The sequence below is a fragment of the Zeus faber genome, assembly GCF_960531495.2.
Source record: "Zeus faber genome assembly, chromosome: 8".
In the NCBI taxonomy this organism is placed as follows: Eukaryota; Metazoa; Chordata; class Actinopteri; order Zeiformes; family Zeidae; genus Zeus; species Zeus faber.
Window position 1 is genome coordinate 8284375 of NC_137195.1, and position 27207 is coordinate 8311581.

Here is a 27207-nt window from a genome sequence, read left to right on the forward strand (position 1 = left end):
GAAGAAACTGCAGACGATGGAAACATAAGTGCTAAAAACCAATAAAAAAAAATGTGTTTTTGTTGTTGATCTATTTATATGATTTAATATTCTGACGTTTACATTAACTAAAAAATCCCTGCGTCATCGTCGTCCTGGTGGGGTGGCCCTGTCCCCTCACAAGCTTGAAGCACGGCGAGCAAAGTTGGGACAAACTTTTAAGTGAGGCTTTGTTGATCTAATAAGAGCGAAGATTCAGAAACGGGATTGCTCTTATTCCTCCTCAAACTTGTTCAGAAACTGATTTTGGTGGACTGAAAAGGCGAAAGCAGGGAAGGTTTACAGAGTAGATACAACAGCACCCGGAAGTGAAGCTCAAACCCCTTTGGCTGACAGAACGTGGGCCTCAGGAGGATGGCGCCAATCACTAAACAGAGCGTCCTGGATGGTTTAAAGGCATGTTAGAATGGTTAGAACGCATATTCTGAGCGGTAATTTCAGCAAAACAATTTTTTTAATGTTTTGGGGACCTCAGAGACCTATATTAACTTGTTGTAAAGGAGCACAATAGGTCCCCTTAAAATGTAAAACCCAAAAACAGAGGTCTTATACCTGGATATTTACAAGCAGGGTTAAAAGGTTTGCGAAACAAGTGTAGAATAATCTGTAATCAGATCACAGATTACCCTCCTAAAACTATAATTAGTAATGGAACCTTTTTGATAACCTTGAAACCGCATTACTTTTTTACAGCAAAAGCAAACACCTTTAAAACTTAGTTCACGGATATTCCATTTATAAAAAATACACGACACATGCAAATCAGGCCTTTCAACATCCACGAGTTTATAGGAAATGAAACAAATCTTTCTTTGCAGATAACTGTCGTCCAGGCTTTTATCAGTTATCCGTTCTTATCACAAAGCGCAGGAGTGGCAGCAAATTAATTCAGCTTCGGTGAAATTCTGACACATTCACACGCTGAATTGTTGATACAGAGGTATATCGTTTATTTTTAAGTTTATAGTATACTGACAAAAAATTGTTTCTATGTTTAAATATTTTTACTTTTATTTTATGTATGTGTATTGACAAATGTGTCTTTGCTTAAATTTGTATTACTTTATTTTGCCTGCTGTGTTGTCTTTATTCCTGCAGGGAACATGTGGAGCGAGTGGAAGGATTCCATTTGATGCTGTGGCTTCAGCGCTGTGATGTACAAAGCAGCCATTGTGCGATGGATGTTGTGCATTAGTGATGAACCAGTGAGCCTCAAAGAGATAAATAGCACTAATAGATGACTTGTTTAGCATCTGGGTCAGTCTCACTTTACAGAAAAACTGTTAAAAAGAAGCCCTGCATGCTATTACAGTTTGAAGCATCCATGTAATCTTTACAGCATAGGCAAAAACTAGACAGGGAATATGTAATTCTGTTAATTTTGTTCTGTAACATTCTCTTATATTCCTTTTGTACACACAAAAAAGTGCCAGGATATACACAACTAACTATTTTACATAAAATTGTATTATTAAAAAGAATTGCATGAATGGGACATAATAGGGAATGTGAAGTTTGACAGTTGCTATGGGTTGCTGTGGACTCCAGTCACCGTTTTTGGAGGCTCACTTCCATTCATTGCGTAGAGAGATATCTAAAATATACGAAACTTACAAAAATAGAGAAAAGAAGGGAGAAAAAGAAGGGTCTGGATTTCACACCAGATGGTTGCAAGATTTTCCGTGGCGGTTTCTCACCTAAACAACACTTCCAAGCCGTCTTCGCACTCAAAAATGCCGACCGACTATACTCGCTCAATGCGAGTGGTCCCTCCACATATGGCGGCCGGCTCCAGCAACGTGACGTCAGCTTCACGTGTAGAAAATGTGTTACTACCGTGTTGATGCTTTGGTTTTCCCGCCCCATCTTTGGCTATTTGTATATATCTCACATTTTCTTGTGATTGTATTTAAAAAATATATATATTTGATCCATTTTCATTTTTCTCCTCCTTTTTTCAGACCGCTCAGCTTTTTATTTTTTTATTGTTATGGTCTGTGCTGTGCACCAAACCGCACCAGAATAAATTCCTTGTATATGCAAATGTGCCTGGTGAAATAAAATCCACTCTTTTGCTGATTCTGTGGAATTATTACGTGATATAAATATGTGATATTGTGGTATAAAATAGAGGAAAGCAGGAAGTCATACGGACTGGAGGGGGGCCTTTGATTTGAGGGGCTCGGTGGGAGGGTAGAATGTAAAGGCTGTGAAAGCACAGGAGCAGTGCAATGAGTTTGGGGCATCTAGACCGCCCTTATTCCAGAAATAGCTTGTTTGACAAGATTGCGGAGATAAAAGAATATGTACTAGAGCACCGATTTAAGTTGCCTTTCGCAATCTATTCTGGATCTGGGTCAAGGAAACCAGTCTCTGGCTGGAAACTGACGGAGCTGCCCTGTAATTTGCATCGATCGTTTATTCCCAAAAAATATTTTCTGTGATCGTTTGTGAAATTCATGACACCGTAAATACGCCGCCGGGACAGTTTACCTCACGCAGAGCCTCGCTACAAGATGGAATCATTTGTTGTGTTGTGTTTTTTAAATGAATTTGTCCTGCTTCCTCGGAGGCCTGAAGATAAGGATCGTGATTTTGTACGCCACTGTAACGGTAGTTTGAGGGGTTTTTGTTTTTTTCCCCAAAATCTGTTGTCCAAAGATAGAACTCAGATTTTAAAAAAAAGCACACACAGAACTCCACCGCCATCACCCACGGCTCTCCCGTGACCATCCCATGATTTCGTCACGGCGAATTCCATTCTGCGCCCCGCTGTTTATTTACTTGGTGAAACGGGACCTTCTCAAAGTTGGTCGTCCCTCGGAGCGCCCCCCGCTGACCCCCCCACCCCCACCCCCCGTCCACCCCGACCGTACAGGAAGCGCATAATGAAGCGGAGACAAACACAGGAAGCAGGACGTGCTGTTGTGCTCCGATGCCTATTTTTCTTCCCTTCTCCTTCCATCACCGGTGGGTGTTGTGTCAACCTCGCCGGGGGCGACCACGTCACCTTTTTGGACGCCGCCCCCAGGAAGATGATTTTCGTCTTTCATTTTTCACCTCCCCGCCTTTTCCTCGTCTGGCAAAACAAAGACCGACCTTTTGCACGTTTGAAGAGGCCAATACAGTCGTGTTTCGGCTACGGACGCCTCCCCCGTCATCGTCGCTATACCGCCAAAGGGGCGGTTGTAAATACATCTTCTGAGGCTTTATTTAAAGGTGCCCATTGTTGTTCTGAGTGGCCCACATCCGCCTAACCCCTTCCTTCCGATCTTTCTCTCCGCTCGTCTTCTCATGCGTTCATCTAGGTATCCCTGGGTGCTCGCTGTGCCTTTCAAGCCAGACCTATTCAGGTTTCTGCTGATCTTCTCTCCTCAAGAGGGACAAAGCTGGAGGAAACGAGGGGGGGGGGGGGTTCACAAGCTGACTGGGGGATTCCATGGTTAACTGTGACTGGTCCCAGCTAACCTCCGCCCGCTGAGGCGGACCAGCTCCGACATACTTTGTGGCTTTGCCCACATGACGCAAATGGACGCGCATCGGGGTCTATTATCAAGCGCCGATCACGCGCTCTCGTGGAGAGATTAAAATGATAGGCTCCCTCACTAACAATGCCCCGCGTGCGTCCCCGTTCAAAAGCGTGGTGCGGCGATTTCCGACCACTAGGGGCAGCACTAGTCTCTGACAACGTGATCGAAACAAACCCAGAAGGCCAAGTCAGAATCCAGTTTCGGTCCCTCGTCTTCCCTGAGCGCTCTCCACCAGTGACAGGCTCGTCCAATGCTGATTGTAGTTTTGGTCTTTTCTTTTTCCTGAACTGAAGCGTGACAGGCACTACCTACTCTTTCTCATAAAGGATCTATATTCCCCTTTACTCATTATTCTCAAGCTCTGTCAAAAAGCTTTGGACAACAGTGTCTGCTTACCGACGTAATGCAATGTAATGTGATTGCACCTTTAAATGTGCAATGTTTTCCATCTGCACAGGGATCGTCCAACGCCACCTATGCTATGCTGATGTTATACGTATGTGGCCCCAGGTATCCGAGTTCCCCCCATTACAGAGTGAGCCAGTGGCTGTATTGGATTCCACTTGACAAAGCGTCCTTGGGGACAGACCATGACACAGTACACCGCTTGTGCAGAGGCGAGAGCAGGTGTTCGATGCATCGACCCGCCGACCACAGCATATATTATTTACCGCGAGGCTTGCCAGCCGCCGCGTGACCCGACCGAAGAGGAAGCCGGCCCGGCTGACCGCTGGCTCACTCGGACTTCCGGCGATACTCCCCGGGGGGGTCTCTGGAGCGTGGGCAAAGTCAAGACCCAAAGCGTGAATCAAGTTGCAGTTGTACAGTAACTACGGCAGAAGACGCTCGCTGAACACAACTTAACACTGGTTCGGTGAACATGTGCTGCCGCCAACATTTTATCAAGACGTGAGTTGGTGGTCGAATTAAACTGGTTTAATAATGATCTAAACCGTATGTTAACTGGATGTTAAAGAGGCAATCGTGACGATTTAAGTTTTGTTGTTTTTGGCGGCACCTATGGTGGAAAGCTGTAATTGCAGGTGTGTTTTTGGACCTCACTTCCCAGAGATCCAAACAGTGTCACCTGTCAGTCAGCTGGTGGTAAGCACCTGGGCCACGCCTCCATAGCAATTTGAGGTCGCCAGTACACATGAAAGCGAAAAGGGAATGATGTCTTCTGAGACGGTAACTATAACACTTGCTATTTACTGTAATAAAAAATGGTTGTTATAAAAGTAATGTTATGTACATATGTTATGTACATGTGATTATAATATATTGATGAATTTTATGGTAATGTAAATAGCGCAAACATATATCTATGTAATGTACATTGTCATCTAATGTATGCATGGCGGATAAGTGGCCACAGACACCCTATTCTTAATACCCAGAATACTGCAAATGCAAGGGCTTTCATCAGTGGGCGATAGGCTCCATTGGATAAGATAAGATAAACCTTTATTAGTCCCACAACGGGGAAATTTACATTGTTCCAGCAGCAAAAAGGCGGCAGCAGAAAATAGAGAGCATATCAAGGTACACACTATAAAAAATATATTTCCCCGTCCATCACCTTTGGGTTACCTCATTGGGCCACAGATAGTGACTTAACAGACATTTATTTCTATGAAATCTTTGAGATTGCCACTTTAAACTCACACTTTTCCCTCCTTCTCACCCAACAATGGAATGTTAACAAAGGGCCAAGGGTCGCATGGAAATTGGCAGTACCATGATGCCGTACAATTTTGCCAGGGTATCTTACACCTTTTAGTGACTTTTTCCACGAATAACAGTGGCACCAGATCACAGGACTGCTTATCTCTCTATAAGTTCCTTTTTACCAACACTTGTATTGCGGAAGATTGTTGTCCACTATGCACCTTACTACTGGAATGAATGCAAAGGAAGACGTGTATTACGGTATTGGATGTCAGAATGATCGTTGCATTTTGTGGTCATATTTTCCCTCCTTGCCTAAGACTCTGCTGTTACTGTGCAATGGATGGCAGTTTTCCTTTCGTAAGTTAATAAAGTCGTGTCTTGCCTAATACCTACAAGTACTTAAAGGCTATTGCAAATAAATGTATAACCTCGTGTTACTGAATGGTTTCAGTATTACAGTATCACACAATACTTAGTCATTTTGTATATTTTCCCTGTATGTTACACGGTACACAAGTATAATTACCAGCCTCGTTCCTGTGAATGATTTTTAGTTGTGTTTGTGACTGTTAGTGAATGTATCTATAATTAGTTCTGGGGTCTCAAAAAGATTTTGATCTAAATTTAGATTATAATTATTATTATTTTTAAATAATGTTATTGTTATTATTATTATAAATATTTAATTATTTTTGTTGTTATTGTTATAATAATAATAATAATAATAATAATAATAATAATAATAATAATAATAATAATAATAATAATAATAATAATAATAATAATATTGTTGTTATTGTTATTGTTATTGTTATTAGTATTATTACTTACTCGGGACATATAGTATGTCAACTGGAGATTTAGGTGGAGATTAAATTATTCAGACTTTGGCACTGACACATTATAGACTTTACCCAGGAGTCACGTAACGGAAATGCTGCAAACATCATTACTGTAAATCTAAAAATATACTCGGGTAAAGAAGTTCATGTCAGACAAGGTACACATGCCTCAAAATGCCCCATGCTTCAAATTTCATACAAGATACTTTAAACTAGAACTTATTAGTACAAAAAGGTGGTGTCTCACTTCCTTTTAATTGATATTGCGCTGAATATTTTTCTTGCTGTGAACCACAGGGTAAGAAGTTAATAGGAAGTTACTGTGAGGTCTAATCCGACTTCGCAAACACGTCTGACACGATCATGTTTTCTACTACAACCAACTTCATTCATGTCGTCCAATGTGTTTCGATTCATTCATCTCGCGGCGCAAGCCAAGCACTTGGCTCGGTGACATTGTTCAGTGTCTCTCCCATTCACTCCCCTCCCACGGGCTGCTCCGAAAGCCAGCTGACCACGTCAGCTGTTCTGCCGCTCCGTCCACTCCCGGGAGCTGGTTTGAAGCCAGCGTCTATCCGACTCCGTGGAGGAGGGGACTGGAAGCCTTCAACTTTTTAAGGTCCATCAGATCGGCTGATGAAAGCTCAAATGGCGTGCATGGCTCTAAATGCTACCATGTGTCAGCAGCGGTGGAACAATTACTCAGAGGTTCTGCTTCAGGAGAAGTACAAATACCCTTAAATATGCTTAAAGTGTGTACTTGTCATATCCTGTGCTCTGATATAAAACAGCCTAGGACGTGGTATTAAATTAGTACTTAATGTTCCTTTTTTCTGCGGATGGGCGCTCATGCAGATCCTGATCCTCAATTTAAAAATGAGCTATTACCATATGTGGTGTCCTGGTAATTTATATTACTAGGACACTTTTAATGTAGAGTAGAGTAAAAACGCATAGATATTTGCTTTGAAATGTAGCGGGGTAGAAATCAAAACTCTCTTGAGACGGACTATACTTAAGTCAGTACAGATACTGGAAATATGTGCACAAGCACAGTCTTAAAGTACTTCCGGTCCATCAAACTGCTTCCGCCGCACACGTAATGTGCTGTTGCAAAACATCCAATAAAACCGGGTATAATAACAATATGTAATAATAATAAAAAATAATCGCAACGACACTGTGTTTGTGGATCTTTAAAGTGGATCTGAAAAGTCTGGTCTATTTTTGGAGATAAAAAAAAATCCCCTGCCACCATTGCTTCCTCTCCGTTCACTGAGTAGATATATTTTAGGGGGGAAAGTGGATAAAAGCACACTCACCTGTGTACTGTCCAGGTCATTGTTCGTCCCGCTGCTCTCTGATTGGCCGCCGGCTGTTCCGTGGTCAGGTGGTAACGGCCTGTAGCCAATCAGAGGGATGTCCCGTGACTCCACCCCCGGCAGGTCCAAACCACCTGTCCGCATGCAGCGGGGGAGCATGGTTCCAGCTGCTGGGGGAGATGAAAAAGATGAGGCACAGGAGCGGTGTGAAGGAATGCTGAGGGTGCGTGAGTTTCTCTCATTCTGCCGCTGGATTCAACCCTCCCTGGAATACACGTCCTCAACAAAAAACAAGATGTTTTAAATGCAACAGAAGTCGATTTTAAAAAGAAGAGCAAACCTCCATGCTGCAGTTGAGACATTGACTAATAGTTGCCCGGAGACATTTTTCACAAAAGTAATTTCCCCCTGGGATTATTAAAGTATTTCTGATTCTGATTCTGATTCTGATTCTAACACTTGTGAAATACGTTGGACCTGGGACTTTCTTTTCCCACATGCAAGGTGCTCATTACATGTGATGTGACTGATCATTGCCAAAACAAAGGATCAACCAGTCTGACAAAATTGAAACAATAACGGCAGAGGGGAAATTTTGATCCACAATGTCAACGTTGGCAGGGACGGACGTTCTATCGTCGATTTGTTTAACACGATTTACATCTCCACCGTGCCCACCAAAGAGTCAGGATTTGAATGCTTCCTCCCCTCTTCCGCTTCGCCGTTTAAAAGCGCTGTGAAGAATAAAGATAGGCATCTGGTTAAAAAAACAAATAAAAAATGTTTGAGGAAGAGGGCCGAAGAGCAGGGGAGAGAAGGGGAGAGGTAGAAGCGTTTTCGAGCGTAGACAATCCCATATGACGTGGCCGGGCTGAATCATAACAATAACACTGACGTTTCGGCTTTGGCTCTCTGCAGCTTTTGCACGGCGCGCACACGCTGTATGCACTGCGCTTTCCCCCGGCCCACGGCGAAATAATGCTCGGAATTTGCAGAATCTGACTTCCACCCGCCAACGTGTGCAGTACACACCCAATAGATGTAGAGCAGATGTACATATTTCAGCAAGCTATTACTCACAGCTTACAAAGCACCGCGGCTGAGGTCACAGGTCCAGAGCTGAAGTATAATGTTAAATAGTGTGGGCAGCGAGAGCGTTCCATTGTCCCTGTGTTGCAGCCCACTGCTGTGCTGTCCCATAGCAATTCTTAAAACGCCTTTGTGCCCTTACAATCGTTCAACCGTGTGTTCAAAAATGGTGTTCAATATTCCCATAAATGGAAAAATAAAAAAATATCCATAACTTACAACATTGCTAATATGTATCATGACCTTACCTCGCTCATGGTCTCTTCTGCACAAGAACTACATTCATATTATTTCCTTTATTCATGCAGGTTAAGTCTCATTGAGACCAGGTTCTCTTTTGCCAACCGAGACCTGTTATGACAACTGTAATGACTTGGATTTTTCTTTGGGGCATGTTTACTCCCAGTGCAGTCAAAGCCATGGCCAACGGTTACTTGGAAATATGAATGCCTCCCTTTTGACTGGCTCTGACCAAGGCAAACACCCTGTAACCAGGTTACAGTAGGCTCAGTCACACCCCATAATGTCCCCTTTCGATGCAACACATCCAGCCGTAGGGTGGTGCTATGTGGACTGCCACAGGCTGCAGTTCACACACACAAGACTGGGATTAAAAGTTGGAAAGACAAACAATTGTAATGGTGCCTTTGATGAGTACCACTTTGGGGACCGGTGACAATGGCGCCGGATTAAATATGGATACGACCACATTGACTACAGATGACAGGAATAGAGCGGTGTACGCGGGGCTGCGTGACACTTACCGGTAGCCGGCTGCCGTGCGTCCGACTGCGCCCAGCTGAGCTCCAGCCGCACCGGGTGGAGGGCTGGACGCGGCGCGGCGCTGCGGTGCGCGGTGCGCGGTGCGCGGCTCAGATCGCGGAGGGAGACGCGCCCATCGGAGCGCCTCCGGTCCGGGGAGGGCGGGAGGGAGGGAGTCGCCGGATCATCGGGGTCCCGGCGGTGCGTCTGTCAAGCTGCTATCAGCTGATAGCCCCGGTGAAGACTCTCTCTCTCTCGCTCTCACTCTCCCTTTCCGCCCCTCTCTCTCTCTCTCTCGCTCTCTCTCTTACTCTCCCTTTCTCTCCCTCTCCCTTTCCGCCTCTCTCTCTCTCTCTCTCTCTCTCTCGCTCCCTTCCCCCTCTCCCTCCCTCCTCTCTCTCTCTCTCTCTCCCTCCCTCTCTCTCTCTCGCTCTCTCTCTCTCTCCCTCTCTCTCTCTCCCCTGCAGCCTCAGTTCCTGGTCAACGGTGCACCGCGCATCGCTTTGGCAACCCGGCGCGTAGGCAGGGCTTTGCGGCCAGGGAGGGGTGGGTGGGGGGGGGGGGGGGGTGGCGGCACACGCTCCCTGTTCGGGGACGTGCGTGCGGGAACGTCGCCCCCCCCCCCCCCCCACGCACTCGCACCGACTCGTGCGCGTCGGATCGCGGAGGGCCGGTGGTGTGGAAGGGGCCCGGCGCTCAAATGACCCGTCTGGCGGGGTTGTCGTCTACTGTACCGCGGCCGTGTTTCCCAACCCCCTTTCTCACCCACTATGCTGCCACAGCACACCCCTGCAACGAAAGGATCCCACTGCACGCCACCGTCCTGGCACTCAAAAAAACCCCAATAGATATTATTGTTTGTTTGTTTGTTTGTTTGTTTTTTTTCCCTACACTATCAATAACAAAGCTTTATGTTAAACTTGCGTGTCATTCACTGGGAAGTGGTGCATAGATGTGAATTGATTCATGGAATTCCTTGCATAAGTGCAACCCCAACACCACTGAGGCTCTATTCATGCATGTGACACTCAAAAGCCTGAAATACTGCAAAGCCTTAAACAACAGACCATTGTACAGTTTTTCTTTCTTTATGTCACCTTGACCAGATACTGATGTAATATTGTTAATAATGTAATTAGAATATAATATACTATAATAAAATATAATATAATAAAATATAATATAATTTAATAGAATATAAAATAATATAATATAATATAATATAATATAATATAATATAATATAATATAATATCGTGTAATTTCAAAAAGAATCCCGCCCCCTCAAACCTTCCAAACTGACAGGCGGTGATTGAGATGTAGTGCATGATCGCCCCCTCGTGGTCGGAATCTACGCTTTAGTCCTCTCTAGTTGCCAGGGGCCATTTTGAACCGCAACACAGCAACACATGCTCTGCTGCTGTGAGTCATGCTCAACACACCAACAAACTTGCCCATCCAAACAAGGGAAAACAAACACCGCAAGCATTTTGCGCGACGCCTGTGAACCAACATGCACAACAGGTTTAACTTGGGAGGAGGCTAGTTGTGATGTCTGGTTACGGATGGTGTTTATTTAGAGATTTCCAGGTTGTAATTGGTCTATTTAAAACAATTCAGTGCAATATAGAACGGGGATCGCAGCGTTTTGCAATCTCAAGCCACGAGTAGTGGTGATTTTATTTAAAACTTACATACAATTCGAAAAAAAACATGTATATGTATATGTACATGCATGCATAAATACGTGCATACAGAGTTGCATACAAGCCTGCATGCATACTGACAATGAGATGCCTGTTGGATTGATTGTTGTCATGTTACAATCTACAAACGACACACTGAAGGCAAATGGATGTCCTCATCATATTAGATTAGAAGTACAAATTGAGGAAGCTGTTACTGTGTGTTGTAATGATCTTTTTTTTTAATTTTTTAAACCACATCATTGCGGGTTAGGGTTAACATGCATAACATCATTTTTTAATTCATGTATTTCATGTCATATTTATAGACCTATTAGAATTTGTCCTTCGGCAAATTGTCCTTCACCAAAGCAATTATATATATATATATATATATATATATATATATATATAAATTTGGGCAAAAATCTAAAAATAGGTTTGGACTAATTGATATTAAGGATAAACGCATCTTTTTGGGGGAACTTTGTCGGATTGTGTGTTTTTTTTCTCCTAAACTTGCAGACCGTCCCCTCTTTTGGGGCCAATTAACGAGGCTGCTCAACTCACTAATTGGCCACTTTACAGACCCCCCCCCCCCCCTCTCCCTCCCCCCCAGCTCTCTGGTTAGGGTCAGTCCGTGGGATGAGTGTGCCCCCCCCCCCGCCCCCATCACACACCCCCACTATCTCTCTCCCTCCCTCCCTCCCACTCCATCTGGGTGTTTTATGTCTGCGTCACAACAAGTCGGTGGAGGAAGAGGAGGATGATGGCGTCTGAGCCGCTGCAGGTCTGAGCAGCATCACTCAGAGACATGAAGGACGCGGCGGAGGGACACACGGGCGGATAACGCACGGCTTTTCCCCCCCCCGCCGACGGCTCGACTGACTGACTGACTGACTGACGTACGTGCACATACATGCACATGCATGCAGATGCGTGCGCGTACGTGCGCGTACATGCACCTTCGCGCACACGCGTACGTCGGCTGCAAGCCAGTAATTGGGAGATCCGCGCATTTCGTGTTGCAGGAGCCGCTGTGACCCCGACGGAAAGCAGCTCCACCGGACAGGTAGGATGTGTCTGCTGGCTGCGCTCCATCCGGTTCACTGGAAACTGATTGATTGGTTGGTTGATTGATTGATTGACTGATTGACTGACTGATTGATTGATTCGATTTTCTATCGATTGACAAAACGCCGCTGTGTGTGTGTGTGTGTGTGTGTGTGTGCGTGTGCGCGTGTGTGCTTGTGCGCAATGGTCCGTCCAGACTTGAGTTGCACGCTCTGGATTAAAACGCTTAATTTTCTCATCTTTGTTACAAAACAGCCCCTGCAAAAAAAAAAAAAAAAAAAAAAAAAAAAAAAAAAAAAAAATTCCGCAGATCGGTCACATTTATATTTCCCAGGCTGTTTGCTAAGTTTGTAGTTTTTTTTTTTTTCCCCTCCAATGTTTCAGGAAGAACAGAGGGAACAGCAAAGTGCGTGCGTGAGTGAGTGAGTGAGTGCGTGCGTGCGTGCGCCGCGCACGGTGGTCCGTTCAAAGTGCAGCATCAGTCGTCATGCAGAGGTTTCTGTGTGTTTGGTAAATCATTTGTCCTGCTTGTGTACTCACTCTCATCTTTCAATCTGCTGGATGCAGCCTATCTGTGCTCGGTTTGAGGAGGAGGAGGGTGTGTGTGTGTGTGTGTGTGTGTGTGTGTGTGTGTGTGTGTGTGTGTGTGTGTGGGGTTGAGGGGGGGGGGGGGGGATCTTATTCTTTAACCCCTTGCATTGCACAGAGACACCAGGACCATGGAAGCTCCGGCAGCGAGGCAGCAGTATAGTACTCAGCAAGTATACAGCGAATAAATCGGATTTCCATTTCAGATGAGCCCTCCTCTCTCTCTCTCACTCTCCTCTATCCCCTTTCGCTCCCTCCCCTCTATCTCCCTCCTCTCTCTCTCTCTCTCTCTCTCTCTCTCTCTCCCTCTCACCCCACCACCCCCACCCACCTTTTTTTTTTTTTTTTGTCTCCTGCTCTCTTCTGTTTCAATCTCTCTCTCTCCAGGATGGGGGGAGTAAGTGAAGGAGATGATGTGTTGGCTCGATGGAGTGATGGACTACTGTATCTCGGCAACGTGAAAAGAGTAAGTGCGTGTGTTGTGCGCGGGCGCGTGTGCGCGTCTCTTTCTTTGTGTGTGTGTGTGCGTGCGTGCGCATCTTTTTCCAGCCAGCGATTGTGTGCGCCCCGGATTTTGAAAAGACTTCCATTTAGTTTTGTCAATCATTCTGCTCTCCCGCCCTCCCTCCTCCAGGTAGACGGAGTCAAGCAATGCTGCCTCGTGAGGTTTGAGGACAACTCCGAGTTCTGGGTGCTGAGGAAGGACATTCACTCCTGTGAGAAGAAGGCGTTTGGTATTATTATTATGCAAAATGACCGCATAGTTCACCGGTCGGAGCCGTTGCTAGTTCATAGCCGTAAAACCCTTTTTCCTGCCACGCCACACCTTTTGTTTTTTTTTTTTTTTTTTTTTTTTTGTTTCCCACACCCGACGAAATAATCCCGCTGCGCGCCGCTGTCCTCCAGACCCCCCGGAAAAACCTCCCCAAAACGTGTATGGGATGCGCCCGCCACTGTGGCCTGCGCGCGGCGCCGCTAACGGCTCCCACCCTCCCGCCTCTTCTGACGGGCGCAGAGCCGCCGCCCTCGTCCGGAACCGACAAATTAGTGCAGACTTGCGATTTTGATCTTGCAACACCAGCTCTTTCCGTCATTTTATTTATTTATTTTCGAGTGGAATCCAATACGGTTTCGCGGCAGTGCTCTTGACGGCGCTTGGGGGGTGAAAAAAATAAAAACATGTGACGAATGAGGACTTAATTTCAACGTGGAAACTTCACTTGGGGAAACCTCCCGTCGGGGGGGTTGGAGACTCCACAACTCTGCTGTGAACTTTAAGGTCTCTCTTGAGCTGCGTTAACCGCTCGGCAACAAAGACTGCCTTAACACCTCCGGTTTGGTTAGAGGCTGCGTTCTCCGGCGCTGTGTGCGCTCCGAGCGGGGCGGGGGTGGGGAGCGGGGGGCACTTCTGGGTGTAATTGCCGTATTAAAGCGTGTTTACAAATTTATTAGGCTAATGACACCTCGGGGGAAATGGCGCCCCCCTCGACTCCGGCACAGAGCGCCGCGGTCGTTAGGGCCGGAACGAGGGGCTCGGGCGCGGGGGAGGGAGGGGCGGCGGCGGGTGAGTGAATCGATATACATCAATGCTTTCGCTGTCTTCCCTCCCTCCCCGTCTCCCTCCCCGCCCCCCGTCTGTCTCTCTCCCTCAGTCGTGGCCGGAGTGGAGGAAGTTTGCAGCGTGTGCGACGCTCCGCCTCTTAAGGAGCCGCTCGTAAATTGTCTTAAGTGCCGTCACGGTGAGTAAACTCGGCCTCATTACGGCGCGGACGCCGCCGGTTGTACGCGGCGACCTGACCTTGTTGTTGTTGTCGTCGTTGTAGCCGGGGTGCGACGCCTACATTAGGGAACCAGATATTAAGCACGTACTTTATGAGGGAATCGAAACTCCCGGAGGGAGGGAGGGAGAGCGAGAGGGAGAGGGAGAGAGGGAGCCGTTCAAAGATGCGGAGAAAGTTCACCCAACTTTGTCGCTGGAAGTGTCTCGTATGTATTATTTGGAAACTTGGAAAACGCGTCTTGTGGTGTTGAACCAGTGATATCATAAGCATATATCTTTGGATGATCTGAGAATTGTAGATCAAGTCATCTAACAAGATGGTATTTTGCATATAAAATACAGTATAAAAGATAACCCATGCAATAGAATGACTGGATTCAAATTAGAAACAAATATAAATTAGAGATGTAGAATTTGGGTGTTAAAATTGGTGTGTTAATATGGGTATTACATACTGAAAACTCATGTTCAATTAAGATCAACTTAAGAAAAATCACACATAGAGAATATACGCATTTTTTATATTAATTAAAAAAACTTCTGTCTTTTTTAGATATAATGTTGACATTATTTTAATCTAATTATTTTAATCTCTTTCTAATCACATTGTGTATTTGAGAATAAAATGTATTTTCCCAGAGAGCCACCGCAGCGTATTGCGCACCACACAAACTCTCCCGTGCAGTGTTTTTAAAAAAAAAAATTCCAAGTAAAGCACTTTTTAAAAGCCAGTGTCAGAATAAATAATTTATTTAAGTGGATCATTTTTTTTTTTTCCCCCCCTCCACCCGCCGCGGACAGCCATCTCCGGTAACAAAAGATCATAAGAAGGTCGTGGAAAAACGCAATGTGGGGGGGGGGAGAAAAATCCCACAAAACAACGGAAAGGGCCCACATCAGCCAAACCCTGTCAGGGGCTATAGAAAGTCAATGTAGACACCGGATATTTAATAATTCAGCATGTAACTTACAACAAGAGCTTGTTAGACTCAGAAAGTAAGAGTGATTTGAGTGCAAATTGACGGCAGTACCCCAAACAGTATGTCCCTCTATCCTTCTCCCTGTCTCTCTCCCTCTCCCTGTTTCTCTCTCTCTGTGGATTTGCCGGTCTTTCTTTCTGCAGACGTTTAAAAACTGAAACGCTGCCCGTCTCCCGTTTCAGGTTTCCATCCAGAGTGCCACACGCCGACCATCGAACCGGAAGCCGACAGCGATTCCTGGATTTGTCGGCAATGTGTCTTTGCCGTCGCGACCAAGGTCAGGCCCGCCGCTAATCTCCCCGGCAAAAAAAAGAAAGAAAAAAAAAAAAAGACAATTTTCGGCACATGCGGTGGGATCCATCAGGCCGCCGCGCGCGCGCGCGCACGCCCCCGCGTTTGTTTTAACGGGTTAGTCCGAGGTACTGATCCTCAAGCCGTCGGCGCGGGACGCTCTGTGTTTGTGGCTGAGAAAATCACAGCGCCGATCGATAGTTATCATTCTGAAAAAAAAACAAAGCCTCTGAGATCCCAAAAAAAACTCCATTTAAAACCAATCCATCATGTGCGCTCCAGTTCTGTTGACGTGGGACGGCGACGCGCGGTGGTTAATTGTCAATCAGTCAACGTCCGTATCTCATTGTCCAGACTTCCTGCGTCTCGATGCTATCTCTCAAGGCTGACCTACAATAAAATCAGATGAATGGCTTTTTTTTTTTTTTTTTTTCCTCCTTCCTTTCCTGTGTAAAAATGTAATCTGTCTCCCGCCTTGTTCTGACACGATGATGAGCGGCCGGGGGGGTCACCGGCCAATCACGTCCGGCGCAAATTGTGTTCTCCAGAGGGGCGGGGCCCTCAAGCGGGGCCGCTTCGCCCGGCTCATGCAGTTCATGAAGCTCCGGCTGCCGTACCAGCTCCCGTCCCTGGACTGGGACCCGCAGCATCTGACCAACCAGCAGCAGTGTTACTGCTACTGCGCCGGGCCGGGAGAGTGAGTGACACCGACACCCCCCCCCCCCAAAAAAAAAATACCCCAAATCACCTTGTTTTTTTTTTTTTTGTTGTTTCTGTGACATAGGAGAACATATTAAATGTTGCTCCTAAAAGGACCCCCGTCTCAACTTTTCCATCGTTGCTTTGGGTTTCGTGTCATCCTCTGAGCATTCCCACATTGTTATTGGTTTGTCTTGGCTTGCGCGACGGTCCCCCATTCATGGCGGCCACCTCTGAGGATATCTTTTTGTGAGCTGAAATATAAATGACAAATGAAGCACATCGATCCTCGTCATAATATTAATGTTTCTTTACTAATGTGAAATGTTAGGTCGGCATTGCAGGATAGTCAGTGTGGCTCAGCGCCATCTGGTGGCAGAAATCAGCGCAAAGCGGGCAGGGAGGATGCTGACGTAGATTAGTGCTATTAGAGGCTCTCTACGACACGAATAAAAAAATAAATAAAATAAAATAGAAAGCTCAAACCAGGAGGTGAGATTGCTCTTTGAATCTGTTTGTTCCCATCTGTCATGTCCCTAATTGCTTTTTTCTTTCATTTATTTATTTATTTTTCGATTGCAGGTGGAACCTGAAGATGCTGCAGTGTGGGAGCTGTGGACAGTGGTTCCACGAGGCGTGCACGCAGTGTCTCACCAAGCCCTTACTCTACGGGGACCGGTGAGTTTCCGAGCGTTCCCGCGTCAGCCGCCACATCGGTTGTTTGACAGTCGGTCAGAATGGCTTTGTTTACAAAACATTACACGTGTGCGACCTTTTTTTTTTTTTGGTCCGGCATTGTTGCAGAGTAAATGACTTAGAACTTTACTCATCGTCCATATTGTTCCGTCTCTTCCCTTTGGGTAAATAATTATTGACGTGTAAAAGGTAGAAACGGCTTTTTTGTTTTTCCTTTTTTTAATAATAGCGCCCCCAAGTTCATTTGTTGTCCCCGCCTTCTTTTTATTCTGGGAAGCCCCGCCCTCCTGTCGAGCTGGGCTCACTTTAGATGAACTTTTTCCAAGTTGTCACCTGTCACTGAAGGCTCAGCTCATGAATATTAATTAGGGTGAGGCCACGCCCCCTTAGGGTTTGCGACAGTTCTAGATTCAGGAGGTTAGTTGAGAGTCATTATGGATAAAAATGTAGAAATCATAATTTTAGCCGTGTACAAATTAAAAATGGAGCTGCCGAATGATTTATGATGCCACGCTCGACGTTTGTGGACTTAAAAACTTGAGGCTGATTGCGGCGCGTCTTTGAAGCCTTTTTGTTCAGGCCGCCTGCGTGGTCTCTGTGAAAGACAAAGGGTTAAAAGGAGGGGAAATGTGAGCCGCTGTCAGAGGCGGCGTCAACAACAGAGAGCTGCGAGCAGACAAACACGCTCTACAAGGGTACGCAGCTGTCTGACGCAGCACAAGGGTACGGTGATGGACAGGAGAGTGCAGTGCGTCGTGGCGGAGCACAAACAGCAAACGCAGAGTGGGATCCTGCGCTCGGCGTAGGACGGGGCGGGGCGCGCACTGCAGCGCCGTCGGTATTCCGCGTCTCAGGCGCGCAATAAAAAAAATGAGGGGGGAAAAAAAAAAACGTTTTGGCCGTTAAGTCAATTATTATCATTAACCATCTGTGAGGCGAGCCGGCGCGTGGGGTCGGATTTGGATTGACAGGCGTGCGGGGAACGGGGTCGGCGCCGCGGCAACATCCGTCGCCCGGGTGACGCGGAGCGGCGGCCGTGCCGCCGTCTTGCGTGTGACCTTGCAGACGGAGGGGAATGAATGCCTGGTCGGTGCCGCGCGGGCGAGGCCGCGGAGTCGGCGACGCCGCCGAAGAGCGGCGGAGGAGCCGGGGAGGAAGTCGAGAAAGGAGGAGGATGTAAGGCGCCGTGTGTGCCGCGGGTCTTTGAACGCATCACTCGGATGGTCACGTCGAGTCTGGCCTGAGAGGGTGGGGGCTCGGGGGCGGGGTTGCCAAACCACGCGGGTCGGGGAGAAGTAGCGTTGGGTGTTTGGGAATTTATTTCCATGGATACTGGCACCACTGATAGCTGTGCTGTACCCGGGGCCTGAAAACCTCTCGATCACTTTTACAAATATGTCGCCCGCGTAGAAGTCACTGTGTTATCTTAGATTCGAAATTTGAACGTAATATTTGATCAGATTTTACCTTTGCGTTCATTTCGTTTTGACAAAGTGAGTGAAGTCGCCCCGCGTCAAAACATTCCTGATGTTGTGCGACCTTCAGCGCGCGGCTGAGGCTAATCGCCGAGGGACGGTTTTGTCGGAAAATCAGTCCTTCTTGAAAGGTGTCACATTTAATTCAGACACCCAGCGCCTTTTTAGTGCCGCTATCTGTGCCGCGTGTCAGGAATCGGATTCGAAATTGAGAAATCATCGTACATGTAGGGGACAAGACACAGGTAGTCATTTGCCTTTTACCACCGGCGTTCCGGCTAAAACGGCCTCCGTCTTTTCAGCGCCTGTTTTGATGAGGGGCTTAAAAGTAGTGTAATAAGTAACTTATTGTTTATTGTTCTGAAGTCCAGTCTTGATTAAGCTCTTGACTGTTTGGGTTTTTTGTTTCGATGTTTGCATATTTTTGTTATTCCTTATAATTGTTGCTACTTATTGAGAAACAAGTGTTTTTCTAAAGAATAAAGACTCGATAGTCGAACGATGGCGTAGCCGTCAGTGCTGGGGGGGAAAATAAAAAGTGTTTAAGTCAGAAATGGAATCGTGGATTCGGAGAGTGGCGACAGCCGTGTCCGGGGTTTACCGCGTGATCAGAACTTTAGCCACGACATCCTGCGGCTTTGAATTTGTGATGGGATTACGTTGATAAGGAGCACGTTTCGTACGCTTAACAATAAGACATCAATTCAGTAATTGACATGTACCTGGGCGTGGACAGCAAGCGGCAGTAAGGAAGCACCAGTACTAACAGAACTTATTCTTCCTGTCGGTGCCTCCAACTCAAGAACAAAAACCGGCCCGGACGCTTGAAAACGTGATATTTCATTATATTTTACTTTCCTCTCGTGACTCATTCCGCTGATGCTCGGGCTTTGTAGCTGCTGCATTAATATGTTTGGGTGGGATAATGCAAAGTCAAAAGGGCACAAATTGAATGCCAAACAAATTTATTACAATAAAAAAAACGCATGCCTCCGTTAGCCGCCGGTGCAATTTCCTTGACTTAGATATATATATATTTTTTAATTTTCCCTTGACGAAATACGGCGTCTCAGCCCCGCACGCAAGCCGGATGGGGCTGAGGGGGGGAAAACAAACGTAGCGTCGCCGAGGTCCTTTGTGGGACCACAAAGGTTGGTTGTATTCCAGTACAACCAGGAGACTTCCAAAAGGCGGCGTGGCGCCCCCCCATCCCAGCAGCGCGCACACTACAGGATCGAGGAGGACGGTGATTCGAGCGCACGCCGTCGGAGCCAGGAGCTCAGGCCGAGGCTGAGGAAGAGACGATTTTGGGTTTAAAAGCGATGGGAATGAACGAATGAGCATCGGTTATTGTACGTCCAGTGGGGAAAAAAAAAAAAAAAAAAAAAAAAGTGTGTGTGTGTGTGTGTGTCTTGCAGGTTCTACCAGTTCCAGTGCTCTGTGTGCGCAAATGGACTCGAAACCATCCAGAGACTACCCATGACCTGGTAAAGCCGGCCAACCCTCCGTTACGTGAACGTTATTCACACGCGGCCCTTTCAAGCTGTAATTACCGATCATGCGGCACGTTCCCATTTCTGTCGGGGGGGGGGGCGACGTTTGGAAGGGCCGCGTAATGCTCCCACGTTGGAAATCGTCAGTGCGAGCGATGCAAGGAGTCCTGGTTGATTCGTACGCTCTTTGACCTTTGTGTTTCATTTAACCGCGACTCTTCCGGTGTCGTAAACCAGGAGTCGCGGCCGGTTTAGCGCGGCAAGGTTTACCAGCGCCGCCGCCGAAGACGACATCCGGGCGTCTTCGTTGTTGTTTTGGTCTCACCCTCAGTCTGATCCTTAATCCCTGTAATATAATAATAATAATAATATTAAAAATAATAATAATAATAATAATAATAATAATAATAAGAATAATAATAATATTAGGTGACCCTGTCGTGAGTTATCGGGCGACGACCAGTCAATGACGGTTAGATGGCATTTCACGCTGTTTCCCGGAACGTGACGTGGGCATTCATATGGTAAACAAAATATGGATTGATTTGATTTGTCAGAAATGCTCACCTGCGGCATCGTTTAGAACAGTCAACGGAGAATCAACAGCTAGTGTAGATATGCCATTGTTCTAGTCTATATTCTACATTCTACATTCCATAATGCTATATTGCTATTCTTTCGTGTAGTATCACGTGGGGGGAGGGGGAGTTCGGCTGGGACGACTATGAATGCTGTTTTGGGATTATTTTAATTGCTTTTGTACTGCATTCCCCTGGTGTGCTTTTTTTGTAACTCAAACTTTTTCTTCTCCCTGTGAACTCTATGTACAGGGTGGATTTGGCCCATTTGGTGCTCTACCATCTCTCCCTGTGCTGCAAGAGGAAATACTTTGATTTTGACCATGAAATCCTGTCCTTCACCAATGAGAATTGGGATTCGTTGCTCCTGGGCGCGGTATTGATATTTCCCCATTTTAAGTGCCATGATGAAATTAGGTGAAATGCTGCCAGCGTGTCTGCGTTTGGTGACTTTAAGCCTATTAGCTGCTCGTTAAAAGAAAAACTTTTTATGTAAAGAGGTGAAAAGTTGACGCGGTGCCTTAAAGGGAACGTCGCCGGGGTTTTTAGGAGTGCATACAGTGTGTTTTACCGTCGTCAGACGCCCCCGTCAATGTTTGCGGACGGGAACGGGTGCGATTTACTCCCGGCTGTAAGTCAGAGTCAGTGAGAAGTAAAAACAGTTTGAATGCTTTGAGAAAAATGTAAAAACTGCTCTGCACGTAGTGAGTCAGGACGCAGGGCATCCAAACAGCTTTGGTTTGAATTTTAGGTTTCAATACTTTATTAGGCCGGTGGAATCCGGTTTAGGTGGACTGCTAAACCCTCTGAGAACCGACCCAAAAAAACAAATCATGGATCCACCTTTTTAAAGAAGCGTTTTCCCGAACGCAGTAAATGACTGCATCATTGCTGTATTATCTCTTTTTTTTTTTTTTTTTTTTTTTTAAACATGAATCAAAAACCCTCCTCACATGACATGATAGACGGTAAAAAGGGAGGACGGCGGGGCGCCAAAGTTTTACCTCCATGATTGCCGCGCGGCGTGTAAACAGGGGTGTGATTCTCATTCCTCACTATGCTCCAGCTCTCCGACACGCCGAGGCAGGACCGCTGCCACAACCTGCTCAACGCTCTCAACTCCCACAAGGACAGGTGAGACGCAGGTGGATAGGGGGCGGCCGCGAGAAAACCCCCAGCGGACCGCGTCTTGGCGCCCGGCGTGGGGCGCGTAGGGGCGAAGACGTGGGGGGGGTCACTCGGCGCTTCCTCTGGCAGAGGGCGCAAATTACAGGCCTGGCTTGATTGGGACCGGAGTCGTGTGTTCTAGTGGGTTTGGAAGTAAATCATCCGTCTTCCCTCGTCGTTCTCAAACCTGACTGAGGGCTTTATATTTTAACATAAAGAAGTGGTCCGTGATTGTACGTTTACTGTATACCCGTGTCATATTTGTGGGCGTTTTTTTTTTTAACACCGGGCCTTTGCTAAATTGCAAATTTTCGGAGTGCGCAGCAGTAATGACGTACTGTATAATTAATGGCAGTCTCAACTTTATGCAAAAATCAAGAACTCACCCGACTAATTGTGTTTTCGGAAAAATGCAAATGTCGCCCGCGCCGCTTTGATGTGTCGTCCCCCCCTCAACCCCCCTCCCAGGTTCGTGTCCGGGAAGGAGATCAAGAAGAAGAAGTGTCTTTTCGGGCTCCAGGTTCGAGCCCCGCCCCCGCTCACGTCCGACTCGTCGCCGCTCATCACCGACCCGCCCGTCAGCATCACGCACCGCAGAAGGTCAGAGCGGGGACGCGGCGCCCCTCGCCTCCGTCGGACCCGGGGATTAGAGCCTCGTGGCTCCGTGGAACAATTAAACCCTGGGACCAAAGCGCCGCAGTCTTCGCGCGACGGCGAGTGCATTAGCCCCTTAATGTTTTCCTCAGACAGCGGGGAAAACCCACCCGGGGGGGCGGGGGGGGCGCCGACGCCAAAGGTTTCCGAGGTTCATTTTTTTATTTATTTTTTTTCGGGGGGTTGGGCAGCGGTGTCACTCACTGCACATTACATTGACGGGACGACGGGGGAAAATGTCCACAGCCTGACGGGCCGGTAACGGCAGCGCTGAACCGTCCCGTCGTCCCGCGGCGTCCCGTCAGTAAACACACGCAATGAGCAGGGTCCTTTGAACGAGACGGTGGATCAACACGGCGGAGCAGGCTACGTCATTCGGTGGGGGGCAGGAGGAGGGTGTTGACGCTGGTCAGTGTAATCAGGGCTGGTGGCACTTGTTGCGCACACACGTCACACATTAACACCCGTGAGAGTGGGACGAGACAAATCAAACGGTGAAATGGTGGACAAAAACGTCGGATAGCGTGGAAGTCGTGTACAGGGAGGTGGAGGTAGAGGTAGCGGAGGGGGTAGAGTCCAACAGAGATGGAGGTGGAGTAGGGGCAGAGTACAGGGACGTAGAGGTGGAGTAGAGATAGAGGGAGGTAGTTAAGAGAGAAGTAGAGGCAGCGTACAACAGAGATAGAGTAGGGGTGGAGTGGAGTAGAGGGATTTAGGGTGGAGGCAGGAAGAGTAGACGTAGATTAGTGTGGAGGTAGAGGAAGAGTGGAGGTGGAGGTAGAGCGGAGGTGTGTGTTGTGTAATGTGCTTATGCTCCAGTATTTATTATATTATTTCCTTGGTGCTTTTTCCTCTACTTTTTGTCTTTACTCATTTGGGTGTGTGTGTGTGTGTGTGTGTGTGTGTGTGTGTGTGTGTGTGTGTGTGTGTGTGTGTGTGTGTGTGTGTGTGTGTGTGTGTGTGTGTGTGTGTGTGTGTGTGTGTGTGTGTGTGTGTGTGTGTGTGTGTGTGTGTCAGTCCACTGTCACTTCCCTGCCAGAGGAGAGCGGGGGTGCTGGAATCCCGCAAATCAAAGCGGCGCATCATGGAGACACAGGTCAGTGCCTCTGTCTCCAACCGTGTGTGTGTGTGTGCTATTTTTTTTTGGTCTCTGTTTTTATGCATCCAGGCAAACAGCTCACACCGCTCTCCAAATGACCTGTCAGTCACACACTGTGACTAAAGTTCATTTCACAGTTCAGATCTGTCCGTCGTGGGTCCTTCAAAGCCTCTGCAGCTCGGGAAAGACGGTTTTTTTGGTCCTCTGTGGCACTTTGTCAAGGTCGGATCGTATACAACTTTCAGCTACGGCTGTGTATGCTAAGAACCGTATTTACACACAAAGGGATTTACCTACTCCTACCATCCTATGATAATAAATGGGGGAAAAAATCCTATCAAGGATGCACCTTGTATACATTTTCTACGTGCATTCTTATGTGCGTTTTTGAGTATTTCGATTGAATTCGTGAGGTAAAAATACATTAGTACCTGCCGCGTCGACGTGCGCGGCTCAGCGGTGATCAAACCCACCATTCCCCAGCAGCTCGGTGGAGTCAGGCAGTATCACACGTGCCGTTTACTATTTTTACACCATCTTTCTTCCCCGTGAACACCCGCTGCACGGTATCCTCCTCCGCCAGTCACACACAGTAATCCTGAAACAATACACCGTACGCAGCACTCGCTTTCCACCCCGGGCTCCTAGCGTCCCCTGACTGATGCTAATCTCCGGCTAGTGTGTGTGTGTGTGTGTGATGGAGCATTTTAACTGTAGATGGTTAGGAGTGTGTGTGTGTGTGTGTGTGTGTGTGTGTGTGTGTGTGTGTGTGTGTGTGTGTGTGGCCCTGGGAGCGCTTCCAAATACACTTTGCAGTCGATTAGAGTTCAGCCAGGTGGTGCTGGCGTTCTGACAGTTCGCTGGTGACGGAGAGAGATGCCGCCCGAGGCCGTCGAATGATCCTCTGCACCACAGATAGGGAAGGACAGGGGTTCCCAGACTTGGGTCCGTGACCCCCTCTGAGGTCCTCGAAGGAATTGCAGGGGTTCCACAGCAACGATATAATTATTGTATTTCTAATTTTACATTTTCACAATTCGTTTGACAATTTAAAATTATCTTTTATTTTAATATTATGTTTTAATTTATTACTTTGATTATAATTATTGTTATTATTATTATTGTTGTTTGTATTATAATATTTTAGTTATGTTTTACATTTCCTCTTCTTTTCACAAAACAAATGTTATAAATATCTAATGTATGGGGAACCCCTGGGACAGGAAATAGTAATGGTGGCCTTATGTCACAGTCCAGCGATGACTAATGCTGAAACGTCCAGATTTTGTCCCATCAAATAAGTGAATTGAAAGATGGAATGGAATGATAATCTGATAAATAAATAGATATATTGCACTAGTTGACAACGGGGCAACCAGACCACACAAGATGGTTGACATTGGCCCAACTGCGGTTGCCCGGGGCAACTAGGCAGCCATTGACGTTGAGCCCTGTGTGTACAGCAGCGGTAGATCAAGCGGTACGGTAGCCAAAGTCATTCCAGCGACGGCTCCTTTCAATATCCCCCGATTGATGGAATTTCCCCGCAAGCCGCATCCGTACAACAGGTATTTATGTTAATTTATGTGAGCACGCTGCGGATGCACCGCACAGAATTTAGTTTTATACCTGAGCGGGCGGCCGAGGACTTTTTGATTGGCTCCAGTGACCGTGTTGACATCTTAACTCGAACTGATCAGTGTGTGTCCCCTCGGCCCAGCCGTGTCCACCCCCGGTACCTGCCAACCCCATTGAGCTGCTGCCATGTTGCCATGGATACGTAGGAGGGGCCTGCCTCTGCAAGGAGGAGCTGGACTTGGGGTGAGGAGCACTGCGCTGTGTGCTGTACCTCTCTGTGGGTTTATTTCTCTTGTCTTACTTTATTTGTAGACCAGACAGTGTCACCATTGCAGTTCTGCAGACATTCTTTTATTAAAATAATAATTAGGATTTTTTTTTTTAATTTATCCCCGTTTATTACTCACCCCTCATGTCGTACGTAGGTAGGTTCTCCATGCTGGATCTGTGACTAAATTCACTGTTCGCCGGCACTATTTTAATTGCCGCGCCACCGGTGTGGCCCAAATGGGTTACCTGCAGACTTGTTTGAGGTTATCGAATTTAAAATATTAAAATAATTCTGTCAAAATAACTTATTTCTTAGCTTTGCCTGAAATATGGAGTGCGTTTTTACACTGAACACAGATTAGAACTCCTGTTGGCAGTCCGGAGCGTCCAGTATGGAGAAAAGGCTTCTTAGAGAATGAGAACATCTATGCCACGCCATGCCATGTAAATATCCATTCAGAAAACATAGTATTTTATATTTCTACATTTTTAGTCGACGCTTCAAATCCACTCATACAAATAAGCTCCTTTTTCATACCGTTCTCATGGCCAAGTCAAATAGGTCTTACGTCCCTGGAACACCGTTTTTTAATCCTGATCTCATTTTCTCGCGCAGCTCTCCTCCGAAGAGGATGTTCGCCCTCTACCATCCCACGTACAACGGAAGCACGGCGCTGTCTCGGACGCCTCAGCACGACAGGTTTTTGTCATTGTTCCACAGCATCGTTTTTTTTTTTCCACCCGACACATGACAAACTATTTACTGATACGAGCGTTAGATTGGACATTTACATTGATCGTGAAATGAGAAATGCTGAATGGGATGTTTTTGTATTGATCTCTTCAAGCCCTCCTTGTAGTTTCTATGTAGCGTCACAAGATGGCGCCACCGGGCAGTGAACCCATTATGATTCTAACGATTATGACTCTTATTCAAGATTCAAGGTTTATTTGTAGATTATTTTTTTTTTGTGTGTAAGACAAAAGATAAGTAAAAGAACAATAAAAATAAAATAAAATTGCTCTGTTACTTACCCCTCCGCCTCTCTCTCTCTAGTGAGGAAGACACCTGCAGGGTAGCTCCACCTTGCCTCCCGTACGCGCTCAACTCCAACGGCAGCCATCACCACCACCACAACAACAACAACAACCACGGCCACCAAAACAACCACCACCACCACCAACATCACCACCATCACCACAACAACAACAACAACCACAACCACCATCACCACGGCAACGCCCCCCAACAAAACCAACACCAACAGCCGTACCAAGCGGACCCGAAGCAGCTGGAGCCGTGCCCGTCCCTCCTCCTCCGGGAACTGGGACCCTACCAGGCCGGCATGGGCGGCGGGGATGGAGGGGGAGGAGGAGGAGGCGGCGACGGGGGCGGCGGGGGTGTCGGCGGAGGGGGGCCGGGCGCGGGCGACGAGGGGCTGCCGGCCAGGGGCTGGGGGGCCGGCGAGGCGGTGAGGATCCTGGCCCGGCGCATCACGCCGGACGGGAAGGTGCAGTACCTGGTGGAGTGGGGGAACGTGAGCGTGTACTGAGGAGAGAGAGAGAGAGAGAGAGAGAGAGAGAGAGAGAGAGAGAGAGAGAGAGAGATTTCTCCCGCCGCCGGAATATCCCGTTGCATAGCGGCGGCGGGGAAACCGTACATGTTGCAAATCCAGGTTCCTCCCCCTTCACGACTCTTTTAGTGTTTCTCCCTCTTTGCAAGTGTTTCTCTGATATTTGTACTGTTACCTTTGGAATATGCCTTCATAGTTGACTTCATATTTTACAGTGACGAGGGGAAATGTGTTCGGAGCCGATCGACTCTCGCTTTTGTTGATTTTGTCCG

At 47.1% G+C, this 27207-nt stretch overlaps 2 protein-coding genes across 2 annotated transcripts in view; one reads left to right on the forward strand and one right to left on the reverse strand.

The window, feature by feature from the left end:
- rgl2 (ral guanine nucleotide dissociation stimulator-like 2) overlaps positions 1–8598 on the reverse strand; it is a 32126-nt gene extending 23528 nt beyond the window's left edge. The window contains exons 1-2 of the mRNA XM_080005536.1: positions 8485–8598; positions 7405–7571 (exon numbers count right to left, since the gene is read on the reverse strand). Of these exons, the coding sequence (XP_079861662.1) occupies positions 7405–7563 (159 nt within the window). The 5' untranslated portion in view covers positions 7564–7571; positions 8485–8598. The remainder of the gene's footprint in view (positions 1–7404; positions 7572–8484) is intronic.
- A 4391-nt stretch (positions 8599–12989) lies between these two features.
- phf1 (PHD finger protein 1) lies at positions 12990–26914 on the forward strand (the record flags this gene model as incomplete). The annotated part of the gene is made up of 14 exons (XM_080005902.1): positions 12990–13067; positions 13236–13317; positions 14254–14340; positions 15544–15638; positions 16201–16349; positions 16934–17029; positions 19941–20009; positions 20846–20969; positions 21660–21727; positions 22229–22360; positions 23432–23510; positions 25234–25334; positions 25978–26061; positions 26419–26914. The coding sequence occupies 14 exons, from the start codon at positions 12990–12992 to the stop codon at positions 26912–26914; spliced, it is 1740 nt and encodes a 579-aa protein (XP_079862028.1).
- Positions 26915–27207: the final 293 nt, after the last annotated feature.